Source organism: Neltuma alba, unplaced genomic scaffold (genome assembly GCF_004799145.2).
Source record: "Neltuma alba isolate B1F8T4 unplaced genomic scaffold, ASM479914v2 tig00005295_pilon, whole genome shotgun sequence".
Classification (NCBI taxonomy): domain Eukaryota; kingdom Viridiplantae; phylum Streptophyta; class Magnoliopsida; order Fabales; family Fabaceae; genus Neltuma; species Neltuma alba.
Window position 1 is genome coordinate 393 of NW_021634052.1, and position 18967 is coordinate 19359.

The window sequence follows — 18967 nt, forward strand, 5'->3', positions numbered from 1 at the left end:
ATGGTGATGAAATAAAGAGGTGATAGAATAACTTAAAATGTTTTCTGACAAAGTGTGTTGAAATAGCCAGGCAATACTAAGTACCAACTGACTTTAAAAACTACATAACTTCGCAAATGTCTGGAAAAGTTAGACATAAGGGCAATCAATGGAGACAATAACTTCACCAAATTTGGGAGCATGTACAATTCTGAAGAAGAAGAAAGAAACAGTAAAAAGGGCTGTTTTTGACCATTCAGGGCAGCAATGAGATCACTGTTTCACAGCTTTTGCCATTATCTGGACTAAAACACCAAAAACAAATGTCATTTCAATTACAAAAAGAATCAGGAATTACAAAAAAATCAACACTCAAAATTAAATAACAGTTCCTAATAGAGAAAGTGTCAAAACCCTTGTGTGCACCAAAATGCTGGTTGAACATAAGAATAAAAAACTGATAGAAAGCGAAACAGCTTACAGTTGCAAGTGACTGGATTCGAAGGCGCAGAAGGGAACAGCCATTTTGTATTTCTGAACTCGGGAGAAGTGAAGAGGGTCTTAATGGGTTCGTTGGCAGGACCAGAGTCTCCGAGACCATGAAGCCACAGAACAAAGCTTCGAGCCATGGGATCAGCCTCTCGAAAAGATGGGTTTTTGGGGAACAGAAGCACGATGAAAATGGCGATGCTCAGTGTGATTGTGGAAAGAACAAGTGGCTTGACCAAAAGCATAAGCTTCATCTGGGGTCGTCCATGGAGGTAGTTGTGCCAGGGCCAGATGTAAGAAGACTTAAATTGCCCTCCTCTTTTGGTATTTCCCAAACACACCCTAATTAATTCCATTTTCACATATTGGGGTCTATATTGTCCAAATCAAAATGGTCCCTGCCTTTTTCTTTTTCCTTTTTCCCCAATAATAGTCGTTAAAATGGCCCCTGCCTTTCTCTTTGTTCTATCATGTCATATTAAAAAAAAACATAATTTCAAAAATAATTTTATAATATATACGACTTATATAAAAATATTTTTTAAAAATGTTTTTGGCATATACCAAACACTCCAAAGTTTTGAAAATCTGCATTAAAAAATAAAAATATATTTTAAATTCTTTTTTCTGGTTGAATAAAAAAAAAGACAACAGTGAGAATTAAAAATAGGTCAAGTCATGAGATTTGTGGGTGACCGTTTGGAGAAGAGAATGCAAGATAAATCCTTCTCTTATGGTCTAGTCTTGGAGTATGGGGATACAATAAATATGGTGTGTTTCAGAATTTATGCACGCATTTGGCGTTTAATGTTTAGTTAGGGAAAAATATAAATTCCACCCAAATTATTGTTAGACACTAAATAAAAAGTTAAGAATAATTCTATAAATTTCTTTTGACACTTGACGACACGTTATTATATTTTTACAATAAAAATTCCACTCAATTGACTTTATTATTATTTTTTTTATTGATGAAATGAATTAAAAGAAAAGGAAAACTAAACGGAAAAGGAAAACTAATACTTAATCCTTATACTTGACCTCATTTTGCCTGAAGTCCTGAACCCCCACCCCCCAAAAAAATTTTTCGGATCTTTAAGGACTGATGGAGTCAAATAAACATTTATCATGAGTGAGGTAGTTGAGAGTTTGATGAGGTTGATGGTGACTTTGCATCCATATAGCTAAGTGAGTTTGCGTGAGCATAATAAGGCCTGTAGTGAGTATAATTTCCGAGAACTCTACCCCGATATACAAATGAAAGTATGAAACAAAGAAAATCTGGGAAAGAAGAACATGACCTAGAATTGATAACATACACCGTAAATTCGAAATGCCAATTCTTCAATATAGGCTTCCCAATACTACAATACAGCTAGAAAAACCCCGTCCGATTCTTTTATATGTTTGGATTGAGGAGGATGGAAGAGTAGGGAGGCAAAATAAGGTTTGATTTGGTATTTAGACAGTTTCTTTGACGTGGATATGATAACATACACAGTAAATTCGAACAAGTGAGTTTGAACAGGAAGGATTGCTGGTCAATTCAGACAGCTGCATGGTATTCATCCATTGTCTGTTTCATTGCTTCCAGCTGTGACATAACAAATTCCAGTTTCTTGAAACAAATCTCACTGCCTATTCTTGATCCATAGTCGCAATTCTCAAATGGACGATACTCACAAGCACTTTTGATCTCATCACGTAATGCCACTTGGATGTCCTATAAGAATTAAACGGAGAACAAAAATCAGGAAAGTTAAGAAATTGTAGCCCTCCAAGGTTTATAATGATGAAGCAAAATCAGATACCAGTCCACTGAGCATAATTTCACAGCCTCCTTTTCGCCATTTTATCTTGGATTTCTGACACTTGTTTCATTATTTCCTAGCATGCAAAGGCCAAACTTATATGGGAGATGTTGTTTCTCATAGCCTCATAGGCTCTGGCAAACAATTCTGAATATTTACCCAACAAAGTAGTTCTAAGACGTTTAGCCAAGCTTTGATGTTGTGGTTAAAAATGTCTATGAAGTCGCATGGGCTAATTCAGATGATAAAGGTGGAGTGGAATGTGGGTGTTACATCCAGATTCGAACCTTCTTAATGTAATTAGGAAAAGCTGCTTGCAAGGAATATTAATTTAATCTGGAGCTGTCCATGAGAATTTTGTTTTCGCACAATGCTAGGCTAGGGATTGGTCTTATGGGGTGGGTTGGGGCGGGGCTTCAAGATTCAAACACATGCTTGGATCGTCATCAATTAATTTACAAGCAGTTCTAAGCTTATAAAGGGAATAACCTTGATTAATTGCATGAAATCGAGGCAGTGGTTTTGGACCACTTCTTTCCTAGGACCAGTAGGGCTTGAAAGCTCATCCATGACTCCCCCGGCAAGCTCCAAAACCTTGACAATTCTCTACACACAAGCAAGAAAGAAAGAAAATCAATATAACACAAACTTTTAAGTTCCGTCACTCCATTGGTGTAATGGTGTTGCTTCTTATTGATTTTAGTATTACCTTCTCCACATTTTGAAGCCGCTGTAATGAAGTTGTCTGGCCCTGTGAATCCATGTTCATTGCACTTGCTTCAGCTCTATGATTCAAGTCTGAGTAAGTATACAACAATGAGCAAGACTTGATAATCATCAAATGCATCATTCACCGTTTTATAGTTTGAATCACATCAATTCTAAGGAGTTTACCAAAACTATTCTGTAATGTACCAAAAAGTATCATAAATCAAAATAAGACAAGCGTTCTTAAAGACTTCTAAAAAGTTGCAACATCTACTGTTCTTATTGCGGAGCTAATGCAACATAAATGTAGAGACTACGATTCATTTACCAGGAAAAGAAGAAAATACTTGGGTGGTGGCTTGGAAAAATTTTCTACTACTACGGAAGATAGAATGCCACTGCTTAGCTCATTTTATTTTTCATTATTCAAGTAACCAGTAGATTTTTGTGAAGATCCATGCTGTATTTTAAACAGCAACACTCCAATTTTATCGCAACCGAACACCGATGCCAAAGTCCATTCAAGTAAATTAGGATTAACGATAACGATTAAATCCGATTTAGGAAAGTGATATTATTCAGAGCTAGATGTCTACGAGAAAATTACCAGTTTGGCTAGAGAGTCCAGGCTCCGTAGGCTGAACTCAGTCGGCGGCGGTGGAGGCGGCGCCGAATTACCTATCACTAAGCAACTCTCTCCCCAGGGAATTTGGTATGAGGTGAAGCTGGGACCAGAATTGTACTTATAACTTTGCCAAACTAAAACATAACTTGGGAGAAGCTTGTCCTGAATCCTGATTTTGAAATTTGAAGTTCGACCGATCACTCAGAAGAAATCAAAGAGAGCCAAGAAACTGCTTGCCTCAAAAACTCACTTTTTTTGGGCATTTCCCCGCTTTTCTACATACTGATTTACGTATTTGCCCCGCCCCGCCCCGCAAAGTCAGCGATCGAGATGGAACTTTGACAGGCTGACACGCGGAGTGATATTATTGGTTGTTGGTTTTCAAGTGGACACCCACGTGTTTTATCGACGAAGTATTTGGTTGCCTCAGCGTTGGAGTCGCCAAACCCATTTTGCGTCGGAGACCAGAAAATCGGAGCAGAAATCCGCGAGGGCAGCAGTGTTCATGGCGGCCTCGAAGCTACAAGCCTTTTGGAATCACCCGGCTGGGCCAAAAACCAGTGAGTCTGCTCGTTTATCGCTCCATTGCTCTAAGCGAATTTCTTTCGAATCTATCCATTTGTGCGCTTTGTCTTTTTCTCTTCGATATGCCGCTTCGGATTTCGGTATCCCAGCGACTTCCTTTCATGCGAATAATATCTGTGAGATTAGGGCTATACAAACCTATTTTATGGATGCATATTTCTTCTCTCTGTTTTTTTTTTTTTACCCGGATTCTTTTTTTATTGATTCTCTGGCCGGCATCTCTTGAACTCTACTCAATTTTGAGAAAATTAGGGTCTTTTGGTGTTGCCCCAATGGCACTTAGTTGACTTTTTGCTATTTTAGATTGCTTGATATGGCTTATTACCTTGAGATTCATTGACCCCGGTTTGCCTGCAAATCAGTTGAAGAACCAGTTCCATATACATATATATGCTTTCCTTCTTTTGCAATTGTGGTCTAAATTTTAAACAAAGCCTTACTTCTGGCTTGCTGTTTTGCCTAAACCGGTGGATTACATGCTTGTAAATCGGTGGGTTTTCTTTAGTCTCTATGACGTTGCAGTACAAGTGTGCCCTCCGGATGGTATGCATATTCAATTCAGAATCAATCAGATATATCATTTTTCCATGCTTGCGATGTTGGCATGCCTTGAGAATTCATTACAACATAAACGGGGTGAGCTAGTATAATTAGAACTTTAGAAGCATGTCTGGAAAACAACAGAGCCACCAATCAATCAACATTTATAAATGGCTTCAAGTGCAGCCAACCTAGATTATGGCAAAAAGTGTTTAAAGAGGCTTTCTTAACGACGTGTGACACTATAATCAATCTTCGTTTGGTTTAGATTGAAATGATCACTTAAATTTTTTATCTTCTGGGAGTCTAATCTCCTGTGTAATCTCCCTAACTAATCTTTTCCTTCTTCCTTAGAACTAGAGATGGACTTCTGGGTGATTGAGACCAAGAAATTATAATTTGAATTGAATAAATGAGAATGCTGAAACAATTGGTGCTAGCACAGCAATCTTCCTTGTCTTTCTAATGAGGTATCGCATTCCAAACTTGCATGAGTTCTGGAAAATCCCAAAAGTGTTCAGTGTTTCTGAAGAATGAAAGTTAGCCAAAGCTCTTAATGCCTATCATTTTAAATAATTATCTTAGCTTGAGCAGAAAGAGGATGGTAGTTAGAAAATGAAAACTTGAGAAGAATAACCAAAAAAGAGCTAGAAGATGATTTTGACTGGGTAAGGGATGAAAGGAAAACAACTTTTTCTGGGTAATTTTTTGTTAAAATTAAATAATTCTTTGCATTTGAAAGCTAGTTCATGTAGTTCTAAAAGTTAAATATTCCTGTAATCTACCAAGTTGACTTGGTCCAACGTATAAGTTCAGTTTGATAATATCTAGAGCATTTAATGTTTTCCCCCCTATTTTGCCCTTCTGTGCAATTAAACTTTGTAAGTAATTGATTCATCATTTATAATCAATGTGGTATTAACTTTTGATGAGGGTAGATTTAGAAAGCACTACAAGTATGTGACGTCTTTAATGATGTAACTTTCATTCGATTACCATTTATGTTTTATATGCGGTAGTTAAATTGGGCCTGTATTGTGGACCACCAATTTGCTGTTAGCGGTTACCATCATTTTTATGTTTCAATACTAACGCCTGTATTAACCGTCTTTTCTGTGTAGTTCACTTCTGGGCTCCTACATTCAAGTGGGGCATCAGCATTGCCAATGTTGCTGATTTCACGAAACCACCTGAGAAACTCTCCTACCCCCAGCAAATAGGTAAGGCGGTACATTTGGTTTGTCTATTGTCTTTCCTCCTCATGCCTAGTGGATGAGCATATGAAATGCTGTGTTGCAAAATGAAATTGTTTTCTGGAAGAAGTTTTAGCGCATCTTTCCTGCGTTGGGTTTTAAGTTTACCTTCATGAAACTGTTTTCAATTTTCTTCTATCCAGCGGTTACAGCTACTGGACTTATCTGGTCACGTTACAGCACTGTAATAACTCCGGTAAGTTTCTTTTTCCCTTAGACATCTTGCTTTTCAACAGTTACGGCTACTGATCATGTATCTGTGGCCAATGCAGTCCCCTTCCAAAACTGCGTATCAAAATATTTTTAATCTATTCCATTCCAATTTTCCAAATGGGAATTAACTGTAATGTTTAAATACTACTTTTCTGTGCTGCAATTTCTTGTTAGATGTTTTTGTTACTGATTACGATGAAAAAGGGTCATTTGCGAGTAGGAGAAACATAACTTGCTTTTTGTTTTTTTTGGGGGGGGGGGGTCCCCTTTGAGTATCCTTAGGAGTGTGATTTTCTTTCTTTGTATATGTAAACAATAGGATTGTGTGTGCTAGAGTTATACTTACGGTCATTATTTGTTATGTTGCAGAAAAATTGGAACCTATTTAGTGTAAATGTCGCAATGGCAGGAACAGGGATATACCAACTCACTCGCAAATTGCAGTAAGTGGCCAAAATTTTTTAAATTTGGTTTTAGCGTCAGACGAGGATAAATTTGACCTTCTAAAACATACGTGGTCCAGCTTTATCGGAGAATTAAAATTTGATAATTTCAAAGAAAAGAGGCTTTCAAGAGGGAATAAAACAATTTCAAGGTCAAATGAAAATCCTCTGGCTTACAAGTTGTTCCATTAGAAAGTTCATTGCACTTCATTCTGTGATGTACATTCTTGATATACTTGCGCTGTGGCTGCAATATTATCGTTGTGGGTATTTGCTGTAAAACGCTTGAGCGCTCAACGTGAAGAGCTTGATCTTCTCATAGTTATACTCTTGCTGGCGCTTCACTTACATCTTGGGGAAACGATCATTAATTTATATTTCTTCCTCAGGCATGACTATTTCTCCGAGGCAGATGCGGCTGTCGCTAAAGAATGATGACGAAAATCTGAGAGAATCTGAACTTGTGATACTGGGTCTAGAAGCCATTCGTTTGACCTGACCGTAATCTTGGGCTTTGGAGTTCTTTTGGGAAATTATTGGCGATGGGAAGGCTCTGGTCCTCCTTAACTTTCTGTCATTTCATTCTTGTTTATATTTGATTGAAAAATAAGGTACACTCAATGCTACAGGTGCCTACTTGGTGGGCACCTGTGGCTAGACTACTGAAAATCAGATGCCAGGAGTTTTCGTACATTCTCTTTGGCAGAATATTATATCTTACAAGTCTGAAAACTTCAAAAGTATGTTTTCCCCCAATCTTTAAGTTTTTTAATCAAACAGTAGATAATGTAAATACAAGTTTACGGAAATGTAAAATAAAAATGTAAAAATGTACGTCATGCCTTGTAATGCAATTAATCGCGTATGCTGTACACAATAAATGGGTAAAACCCTCGGGTGCGGAAAATGGATAATGAGAGAAATAAAGTTAGACACAAGAGGTACAAACAAAGCTGGGAAGTGACAGAGGCAGACAAGCAACTACCATAGCATGTTTTAAAGTGGGAAAAATTCTGCCTAGGTTGGCTGTGTGAGTTAACTCCGCATGAAGATCACTATGCCATCCCTTGATCACAAGAACTCGCTAAAAAAAGGTTAGGAAGGAACTCTGAGCTAACTTCAATGTAAGACAGCGAATGACAGAAATAAGGCTTCACTGGTTCAGTGAAACCAGGGTAAGAATCAAATGCAGTTTCATCAGCAATGTTATTTGAATTAAAAAATTCACCCGAAATACATATGATCTGTAAGTCCAAAATGTCCTATCCCAGTAAATATCTGGGGGAAAAAATATTCTGTCTAATGCCAAGTAAAAAAGGTATCTATTCCTACAATACAAATTATAAGCAGCCCTGCAAGAATACTCAGATGTAAACATGCTAAATGACCGGGTGAGCAGAAAGCCAAGGTGAAATTCCATTTTGTAAGACACAAATGTGTGCGCTACTGCTTCTAAATTTCCATCATCCAGAGAATAAGGAAGCTCTGAAACAGTGTTCCGGTGCAACCTGAGTTTGCCATATTACTGGCCATCCCTCGTCTGATTAGGTTTTGGATCAGAGTCATGTTCGTCATCCTGGGATGTCAAGCCCAAACTTAAATCCAGTGTGCTTTCGTTCAGATCCTGGCGTACTCCCTGCTTTTTTTCCTGAGACAAAGGAAAACTCCCAGTCAATATTGGATTGAAAAGCTCAGTAACTCCTCAGGACTTGAAACAGGGTAAATCTAGAGAAGTAAGCTCCATATAACAAGGCTCGGTTACATCATATAACCCAGTCCCATGTCCAGAAAGAAAGTGACAACCATCATAATCTGGTCTAACTGCCGAAAACGTGTCCTTTCATAATTTTACTATATATGATAATATGTAATAAGCCTTGCCTTCCTCCAACTTATTATTATACTGACTATACATGCCAACCAGATGAGTTGTTTCTATCCAGACAATAACTCCTTCAAGGACGCATAAGAATATGAAAAGAAACGAGATTTTTTGGGGCAACTAAAAGAAACAAGTAGAAGTTCACCTGACTTTCTTCTGCAGGGACATCATTGATGTCCGGTTTATCATCTAAAGCATCACTCTTGCGAGTTTGTTCTGCTGCATTTGAGTCAATTTCAATTGGCTTAGCTTCATCTTCAACCTTCTCAGCATCCTCATCTTCAGCGGCCTCGTTTCTCTGCTCCTCCAGTAAGGCAACCTATGCCATTAAACAGTCCAGATGACCATACATTCCCGATGAGTGGTAACAAGGAAACAAATATTGATCTAGTTATCTTTCCAGGCCCAAAATAGAAGAAAGAAGTATTGAAATGATTCATCAATCAACAGCATAAAAAGTGACATCAGGCACATCATGGACCACAAATGTGAGCATTGTAACTGTTAAATGGACTCAGTTGTGTAACAGAAATTTGAGCCATGGTAGTAACAGGAAAACCGTAGGTGATTCTTGTTCTGAATGGTACATTCCACCTAATTACCAGACAATGTGCCGTTGTTTTATGGAACATGACAAACGTAGTTTAGTTAAAGTGGCGTATTCATCTCCAATATAACTGTCAAGTTAGTGAAGCAATGCTATACAGAGACTTATTTCCTACATTAGGCCTAGGAATATTATAGCAGCATCGTCTTCGACGAACTATGATATCAGAAATACATCTTGTCACAGCATCACCGGGGAAGGATAAGCATAAACCCCATGACTCGTAGCATCAATACTCAGTTTGCAAATCTTCCTAGTGGCGCAGCAAACCACATCGTGGAGTCAATAAACTAAAAGATGCATCGAGGTCATCATAAATACTATGCTTTGTTTGCCCATTCCATCCCCACCTATTCCCTAACATATGAACAGTTGTGAAAATTGGATACTGAGTTCTTGAATAATCTGAAAGATATTTTCCAGGATAAGAGTTTCTATGGGAATATCTTTGTTTATTCTGAATATTCTCTAAGATAGGGTAGCATTTTTTAGCATTTATTCTCTTGCCTTTCCCTTCCCTGGTTTTTTTTTTTTTGGGGGGGGGGGGGTTGGTTGTATCTTATTATTCAAATCAATAAGAAATACAAACTTCCCAATTATTCCACTGACTCTAGTAATCGTCTGATCAGAATATAATATTGTAAACATCAGTTGTTATTGAGCTACTTATGTTTGTTCTTACTGGCCCAAGCTAGCTACACTTTCCAGCGGGGATCAATTTGCATTGCTCAAAATTTCAAGAACATGATATTAAAAAGGTATGAATCCTCACATCTTTAGACTTTCTTATTCATTTTGCATCTTCTCACTCAGAAAACTCACCCAATAAAGTTATAATGCTATCATTAATACGAAATACTCTGTACATTCTTAATCAATCAACTCTAAATTTCAATCTATATTAGATCTGGCAAAATAAAGGATCCCTTCCACCCCCCCACTCTCACACAAACAAGAAATGTCACAATCCGTTTGAGAAATGCAGGACAATAAATGAGTCTGACTGAAAATATATTTTGCAAATTAAGAAAATACAGCAGTTAGGTCATCCCTTGTTATTTCTAAGAGTTTCCAATGGCACATAAGTAAAATCTTCTCATTTTGGTCCCTGCTTTTAACCAGAAGAGAATTGCATTTTTACTCAATGTTGAATGACAAATAATCTTAAGAAATTAAAAATCCCCAAATTTTCAATTATTCTTTCTCTTCCCACATTTAATCATGGGAATGACTGATCCCAAAAAGTAGAGATTCAACAATCTAAACCAATTCGTGCTTGAACAATTGATTCTCAATTGCCACCAACTTTATATCATGCAATATATAAAAACCCTACCACAAATGCAAACACAAAAATCATCACAGAACACTATTGCAAGCCATTAGATAAATAGTGAACAGCAAATGAGCCTTCCAGGAAACAAGATTTAGTGGGATAAGACAACATTTATCAGCATAAACGAGGCTTTCCAGAAGTTCAAGTTTCAACGACTGTTCAAAATATTTTATGAGCATTAGACACTTGATATGTAGAATGAGCCACAACTTGTCTGCATACTCAAGGCAATGCATGTATTTTAGCATCTTATATGATGCAAAGCTTTGAAGCAGCAGAATCCCATAAATGACAGTTCATTTTGATGAAGTAACATATTTGGTAGATATTGGAAGATTCTTCCACTTACATAATCATAAAGATAACATATTGGAAGATTGCATTTGTAAAATTGAACAATCCAAAAGACCATAGCATAAGGTCCGCTTATTGATAAATATGCCAAAAATGTAGTCTTTTCAAGGTACATTGCCATGAACTATGCAAATAAGCAATCAGCTCTTTTATGTCACAAAGTCTGAAAACCCAAAGGGTTCAGTTTCTCACACCAATAATTCAATTTGTTATAAATTCCCAAAGAATACATTTCTAAACCCAAGGTACCTTGAAATGCCTTGAGCTTACACTCATAAAGCCTAAAGCCAAAGTGAACAACTTACACGCAGGTCGTTTCCACCTGACTCAGAAAGCTAGTAATAATCTCACTCTCCATGTTATCCCCCCTTAATCTCAACACTCCAAGCGAAAATAATCAGCCCAACAACTCTGAATAGAAACTTGACTCATGAAAGATATACTTTTTCTTTTAATTTAGTTCATGGATTTCTAATCGCCAACTCCTGTCTTGCCAGTCTCAAAGTCATCCAAAATAAGGAAAAAAGAAAAAGAAAAAGGAAACCCTCAATTGAACTCTTGGAAACACAAAACCAAGCACCAAAGAAATCAAAACGAGGTCAGTATTAACTGTAAGCCGCACACGTACAGACCACTTCCAACAAAGTCGTACCTACCCCCAACATCTCAACCTTACCACCTAAGAAAACCCTTGAAAAATCATGCCAATGAGAAAAGTGGAAAAAATTGAAATGAGATCAATGTCAATGAAATACCGGAACATATTTGAATTTCCTCCGAGGTGGCTCTTCAGATGCCGTCCCAGCTGCGTTCTCGTCCTTGCCTGAGCTACTGTCCGTAGTATTGTTGTTGGTATTACCACCCCCGTTGTTGTTGTTGTTTTGGTTCTGGCTTTGGGTAATAGGGGTCCATTTGTAAAGCAACAGATGGGAACCGTTATTACCGTTAGAAGTACCGTTTTGAGGGTGAGAGTGATTGTTGTTAGAAGCAGCAGCAGCAGCAGCAGCAGCAGCAGAGGGCGATATGTGGACCCATTTCTTCTTCCACTTCCTCACCGGCCCAGTGAACACCGTGGCCGGTCCGTACCGAGTCGAGGATCTGCCGAGTCGGGCCCCCACCCCCTCCATGAATCGACGGCGGATCTACTGTGACGACTCCGATCCGCGCTCGGATCAAAAGGGGGAATGAGCTATAGAAATATTTTTCTTGTTGGGACAAAAATTGAAATTTGGATCTCTCTCTCTCAAAAAAAACCCTTTCTTTCTCTCTCTAGGAACGGCCGTCTTATAGCTCCTTTTATAGTTTAGTGCCCCCGTTTTGTTGAGATCTGACACTCCCTGTTAGGTTTTGTTTATACATTGGCCAATCATAGCCGTCCATGGCTTTTGCCCCTTCACAGTCAAGGCCATTTGCTTTTTCATTTTTTTCCCAAAAAAAATTGTGCAAATAACTTTATTACTTTCAATTAAAATTAAGTAGACTTGTGATATACTATTAGTAAAGAAATCGTGGACAAAAATAGTAGTAATAAAACTTTTCTATGTTCAACTAAAATTGAGTAGATTTTAGTTTTATATGTTAAATTGATATAATTTTTTTGAATTATATTAAAATTGTATAAATTTAATTTTGAAATTTATACATATCTTTGTAAAACACAGAATAGATATTATAATACATGACATATTATTTTTGAAATATACACACTTCTTAAGAACATAAAAAGGCATGTGTGTGTGTTTTTTTTAAGAACAATTTGTATAAATTATTACTAACTCAAAAAATTGAATGTAATTCATTTTATATACTATATATATATAAATATATATACTTCAAGAATTAAATTTTCTTGGGATTGTGACCAATAAAGGAATTGTGACTCGTTTGGCTCGTAGTAAAGAAACTACACTATTATGAATATATTTCAAATGGCGGCAAAGACAACGCTATAAAAAACACATGGTGTAAAAAGAAAAAAGTTACTAATATATAGATGAAATTTGCTTCCTTTTAACTTTTAAGTTTTAACACAGATCAAAACGAGCCGCTTTCTTCATAAATAGATTTATTATGGGCAAAATACGACATATATTACTGTATGTGCCATTGCTTTTATATATATACTCTCCCGGTCCTTAATATAGGACCCAATTTTTGAGTTAGTTTTGATCCTAAATATAAAACCCATTTCTCATATTTATCAATTTTCTCTAAATTACCCCTATGGATACTCCCTCAATTATAATCAAGTAAAAGAGGGAGATGGGGTATTAAGAAAGATGACTATGGTGTTTTAGAAAAAATGTGTCACTTTTCTTATAATTAACTAACTTACCTAACTTTCTTAATCTAATCAAATTAGTTAAATGAGTCTTATATTAAAGACCGAAATAGTATATATATATATATATCAACCTTACTGAAGATATAAATGAGTGAATTTAATCATAAATAAAGCATCACAAAGTTACACTATGCTCAGGACATTCTGAGTAGATATTCCAATTGAAGTTGTCCGTGCATGCATGTTGGCTTCTGTGTATATGGGAGGAGATAAGGACAAATCTTATTCACCAACAATTCTTGTCACTCGTCGAAAGAGAGATTCTAATTAATGTTGCCGTGCGTAATTTGAATCATTTTGAGATTGTATATGTCCCCATACAACATGTGATTTTAGGCGAATCTTCTTCCATACTGTTGGGTGATCCTCATGGATATTCCTGCATCTTTTGGAGGCAAACAGAGGCATGCCACGTTGTATATATAAAATGCACAAGGCAATAATAGACCAGACCCGTTTGCTTCTGGAGCAAGATATGTCGATGCTTATTAATTAGTTTAAAATTTATTTTGATCTTAAATATAAATATAAGAATCTGATCCACTTTATCTCTCATATTTATTTTTAAAGAAATTCTTTATAGTAGTTGTACATGTTAAAAATTTTATTAAATAGTAGTTCTAGCTAATAGACATTATTAGTAAAGATATTTTAAATAAGACAACTCCTATTTATTATAAATAATTAAGTTAGTTAATTTTCTTAATCTACTCAAATTAGATAACTAGCTCTTATATTAAGGATGAGAGGTAGGATTATATTCTCTTTCTTTTGCTAACGATACTATCTTCTCCACACGTAATAATGCTGATTTTTGATGTGATGACTGTCTTATCATGTCTAAATTAAATAAATATTTTTTTTATATTTATAAAGTTTGAACTTACAACTTTATTTAAATGGCATTTAGTTCCCTTCACTATATAGTTTATGAGTATCGTTAATCTGATATTATATGGTTTTTTTTTAATAGTTAATTTCTCTTTATATTTAAAAGCTCATATACATATAAATATAAAATGAGGGAAATGTTGTCCATTATTAGTGCTGATCTGCTATATATGGTTTGTTTCTGATTGGCGAATAGGTTCTGTTTTGTTGTTGGAAGCATTCAAATCCTTTAGACAATGACACAACCGAGAGGGTGGATGGATTAGAGATTTAGATGCCAGAAGGAAAATGGAAGAGATCATATAAAGAGAAAAGAAATTAGATATATGCATGTGGGGGCTGCACGCCACTCATTTAAAATCTCACTTTAAAAAGTTATATAAGATGATTCAGAAAAAAAAAAAAAAATATATATATATATACATAGATATGAGGGTGTTTGGATAGAAACTAAAAGGATGTTTGGATAGAAACCAAACCATGATTTCAAAAGTGATTTTACGGTTTATGAGGTAAATATGTAGATGAGTTTATTTCGATTTGTGGAAAAAGTGCTTCTGAAAAGCACTTTTCAAGGTATCCAAGCATCCTCTAAATCATGGTTTCAAAAGTGCTTTTACGGTTTACAAAATAAATATGTGGAGGAGTTTGTCTCGTTTTACGGAAAATTGTTTCTTTTGGACATTCCCAAACACCCCTATAATCAAGCTCATTCCATAACTTCAAAGTCAGATAACATGATAATGGATAACATAATATGAATATCGTAACATTTAAGAGAGAGAGAGAGAGACGAGAAGGTTATGATTTTGAGATTTAAACAAGTTTAGCGATAACATTAAACTATTATCAAGGAGGAAATTATTATCCACTACCTACTACTCCTCCTTTCTGCTGGATAAGAGATTATAATTGATATGGGATAATATAGTGCTGCTTTAAAGTGATTTATAATTCTTAATCATTATAAACAAGACAAGCCACTTATGTCTTCATTGATCAATGATTATAGTTGAAACCTCAATGTTGGTGTGTGTGCGCCTCTATATATGTAATACTCCTCTGGTCCTTAATATAAGACCCAATTTTTGATTTGATTTTGGTTTTAAATATAAGACCCATTTTTTATATTTATCAATTTTCACTAAATTACCCCTATGGATACTCTTTCAACCATAATCAAGTAGAAGAGGGAGAGGGGTATTAAGAAAGATGATTATGATGTTTTAGGAAAAATGTGTCACTTTTCTTATAATTAACTAACTTACCTAACTTTCTTAATCTAATCAAATTAGTTAAATGGGTCTTATATTAAGGACCGAAGTAGTATTAGAGATCCACATATCATTCATCATATACATGATGTCGAGCTTTGATTTGTGCTTCACAAGATTGATTGCTTCATCACTTTGTTGGATTTTTTTTTTGGGCCAAGCAAATTCCTCGTGGTTCGTGTTAATATATATCCTATGAATATATTAGTGCATTCCAGTTCTGCACTTTCTTCAGTGTAGCAGATATGGCTGTGTATTATTATGTGTATAATAATTATAATGGAAATAATTAGCCCATGAACATTAAATAAAATGTCCCCAAAATGGGAAGACATATATTTATAAATCTACCTCCTGCCCCTTAGCTCAAGTGAAAATGTGAAATGCACAATGGCAATTGAGAATGAAATTACCAGCAATCTATTCTCTGCAAATAATTAATCTAATTTTTACATTGACTACCATTATATCTATCTAAAAGATAAAAATTACTACCAATAAGCAAAAATATGCCTCCAGAGCAGAACACTGAAATTTTTTTACTTGTTTCATGTAGTTTCATTCAACTTCACCATTAATCTGTTATACTCATCATGAGTTCAGTGCAGTAGCCAGAAGTCCAACTCTGAAACCAGGTTTCGTCTTCCCATAGTCATCCCTGCAATTATATGCCTTTACAAACTTTGCTTCAAATCCATTAATAATGGACCTTCTTGGAGAAACATCCTCGTTCCCAGGTATAACGTCGTCTTTCCTAGCTGAGACCTCGTTGGTTGTTCGCCTGTAAGAACTGAACCACTTGGCCCGCACGTAGCCATGTCTCCTCCATGGAGGGACGAAGAGGTCTACACTCTTCATGGAAGCTTTAATGGCGGTGCACATCAGCCTCACAATCTTTTTCAGCTCTTCTAATTTTCCAACGAAGATCACCGGAAAATGACGAAGCAGAGAGCAATAGTAGTTCGTCGGACGAGCTATCTCGAATTCTCCAGCGAGATTCACTTCTACTATGTATCGTTTTCCTCCCATGTTTATGTCTAGGTACTCATAATCGCCTCCTGGGAATCTCGAATTTTTGTCCCACTTGGATTTGCAAACCCCTGAAACATGGGAGATGATTCCTTATCAAGTTATTCCTCTCAAGATATCCATATTCTAATAAAATCTGTATATTCTATGCGGCCATGATTCACACAGAAAAACCAAAAACACTCCAAAAATAAGCGAAATTGAAATTAAGCAATGCAATGTTCACATATTAAAAAAAAAAAAATTACCAGCATCAAAGCCCTTCTCCCGCAATCTAGTCATTAATCTCCGTTTGAATCCCGGCGACGACTTGTCTCCGACAGACCCATAAACAGCTTCAACTTGTCTTCTAATATTCTCTTTCACATTCCGATCGTCTTCGTCAACTTCAATTCCTTCAAATAAACTCTTCAGCTTTTCCTTCTTCTCACCAGAACCAGACCACTCGTCTTTATCAACATCACACAGATCCTCGCCCTCTTCACCGTCATCGTTAACCCCAAGCACCTCCTCTTTTCCTTCCATTTCATTCTTCTCCATGAACGACTTCACGAGATCGGACAAATCAGTGTTCGAGCTCTCCGGCGAGTGATCGCTCCCGCTGCTCTCGCACAGCCTCACGCGTGCAATGTCGGCGTCGAACGCCGCTGCCACTCTCTCAAACCTCACCCGAATCCTCGCCATCATCTTCACAATCAAGTGAAAATTTCCTCTCCCTCGCAAAAAACACGGAAAAGAACAGACCCTTTTCGCTTTTTCTCTCTCTTTTCTATCAGGGGAACCGAGAATTGTGTAAAAGTTCGAAAATTTTCCGTGACTTCCTTCAGAAGGTGGCGGACATTATTGAGCGGCGCTATGTCGTTGAAATGGCGATAGATGATTTCATGGAGTAAGAATGAGAAGAGAAACGGCGCCGTATTTATACTTTGCACTTATCTGCAAGCGGTCTTAGTTAAATATTGCTGCCAGAATGTATAGAGACCAAATTACGACATCCTTTGAAGGATCTAGCCAGAAAACCGTCCCGGTTCAGTTTTCCCTTTGTGCCCTGGCACATTTGGGTTGATTTGCTTGAATATACTAATATTAACTAGAGTCAATCTGTTTCAAGTTTTCAGCACTTCCCTACTCACTTGTTGCCGGAAAAAAAAAATTATAATTATCTATTTATCTCGGCCTTTTTCTAATTATAGTATCTTTTATTTTATTTATATTTGGAAGTGACTTTCATTCCCATTCCTCAATTGTTTTTATTAGCGTATTCCTAAAGTCCAGTTAAAATTCGATGCTGTCATTATTTAAGTGATCGGCCATTTATTTTAGTTATTGCATTTTTGGTTTGCGGTGATGTTGGGGCCACGGTATTTCGGTGAAGGTAATTTTATTTCGGATCTTTATGTAGTTGAATAAATCCCAACTAGAGTCATATACTCATATGTCATTATTTAATTAATGCAAAATAGTCATCAGAAGACATATTCTTATTTAAAAAAAACAAACTATTTGTTAGTTCAAAAGAGGTCATTAACTTCTAAATATAAAATGAATTTATGTGTACGAAGCTTTAATAAAATTTCCAAGAACGCGAATCAATTATTTTATGGGATTGTAATTTCGTACATTTTCCACAATAATCTTGGTGTATATTTTGACCCGAAAAATGAACACATGAAATGTTCATGTGTGGGTCCCCACGTCATTCGATGTGACGCGGAAACTGGGCGCCGTGAACAGTGAGAATCATTGGAGCAGCCATCGATGAGCCAAAAACCGAAGGCTCGAAGAAAGAGCCATAAGCAAATGGCCAAATAATTATAGGATAAACGTTAATACTGTCTTCGGTCTTTAATATAGAATGTTATTTAATTTTTATTTTAGTTTTAAATATAAAATCTCAATCCATCTTGTCTCTAATATTTATGTATTTTTTTAAAATAGTTCTTCTAACAATAGTAGTTCTAACCAATACACTTGATTAGTAAGAATATTTTAGGAAAGACAACATCTATTTATGACAAATAACTAACTTAATTTTTTTAATCTCTTGAGATTAGTCAAATAACTCTTATAATTAGGACCAGAGGTAGTATTAAAAAAAAGTGACAAAATGACCAGATTCAATGAATCTCAAATTTGTGTCTTGGTGCATTGAATCTTATAGCCCATCGTCGCGTGTTGGCCCGGCGCTTGATTTGGGGGTTTTGGTCTTTGATTACAAGTTAACGGTGGCTCTGGAAACTTTGGTAGGATTGCATGTGATTTCTGTGAGTTTATATCCCATAGTTACTAAAAACTTTTTTGCTTTCTCAACATCCAAATCACCTAATCTCGTAGCACGTTACTTTGTTGATATTTCATACATAGATAGATAGATGTATCAGGACAATGACATGTAAAATTTTCTTTAAAATCAGAGATTATGATATCGTTTGGCGCCAAACATTGAATATGAGGAACATGGATTATGATTAAAATTTTAAAAAAAATCTATTCAAAGAGTATTTAATATGAGAGATTGCTTATTATACAAAATTAGACAAATCTATATATGTGGAATTAAAGAATACCACGGGAAGAAGTGGTATTCTCCAATCCTACCTCTAT

At 36.1% G+C, this 18967-nt stretch overlaps 5 protein-coding genes across 5 annotated transcripts; 1 reads left to right on the forward strand and 4 right to left on the reverse strand.

Moving 5' to 3' along the window:
- Window positions 1-201: 201 nt before the first annotated feature.
- Window positions 202-824, reverse strand: LOC114747387 (probable carboxylesterase SOBER1-like). The gene is made up of 2 exons (XM_028935708.1): window positions 461-824; window positions 202-284 (listed from the first exon to the last, which is right to left on the reverse strand). Exons 1-2 carry the CDS (start codon window positions 822-824, stop codon window positions 253-255), a joined length of 396 nt encoding a protein of 131 aa, XP_028791541.1. The 3' UTR covers window positions 202-252.
- Window positions 825-1750: 926 nt separating this feature from the next.
- LOC114747392 (mediator of RNA polymerase II transcription subunit 11-like) lies at window positions 1751-3871 on the reverse strand. The gene is made up of 4 exons (XM_028935713.1): window positions 3595-3871; window positions 2989-3106; window positions 2769-2885; window positions 1751-2191 (listed from the first exon to the last, which is right to left on the reverse strand). Exons 2-4 carry the CDS (start codon window positions 3046-3048, stop codon window positions 2015-2017), a joined length of 354 nt encoding a protein of 117 aa, XP_028791546.1. The 5' UTR covers window positions 3049-3106; window positions 3595-3871; the 3' UTR covers window positions 1751-2014.
- Window positions 3872-3973: 102 nt separating this feature from the next.
- Window positions 3974-7444, forward strand: LOC114747390 (mitochondrial pyruvate carrier 4). Its single transcript, XM_028935712.1, has 5 exons — window positions 3974-4172; window positions 5859-5957; window positions 6134-6186; window positions 6573-6646; window positions 7036-7444. The coding sequence occupies exons 1-5, from the start codon at window positions 4118-4120 to the stop codon at window positions 7079-7081; spliced, it is 327 nt and encodes a 108-aa protein (XP_028791545.1). The 5' UTR covers window positions 3974-4117; the 3' UTR covers window positions 7082-7444.
- Window positions 7445-7830: 386 nt separating this feature from the next.
- LOC114747386 (uncharacterized protein DDB_G0285917) lies at window positions 7831-12059 on the reverse strand. Its single transcript, XM_028935707.1, has 3 exons — window positions 11581-12059; window positions 8674-8847; window positions 7831-8294 (listed from the first exon to the last, which is right to left on the reverse strand). Exons 1-3 carry the CDS (start codon window positions 11950-11952, stop codon window positions 8169-8171), a joined length of 672 nt encoding a protein of 223 aa, XP_028791540.1. The 5' UTR covers window positions 11953-12059; the 3' UTR covers window positions 7831-8168.
- A 3866-nt stretch (window positions 12060-15925) lies between these two features.
- Window positions 15926-17165, reverse strand: LOC114747393 (uncharacterized). Its single transcript, XM_028935714.1, has 2 exons — window positions 16612-17165; window positions 15926-16434 (listed from the first exon to the last, which is right to left on the reverse strand). The coding sequence occupies exons 1-2, from the start codon at window positions 17048-17050 to the stop codon at window positions 15926-15928; spliced, it is 948 nt and encodes a 315-aa protein (XP_028791547.1). The 5' UTR covers window positions 17051-17165.
- Window positions 17166-18967: the final 1802 nt, after the last annotated feature.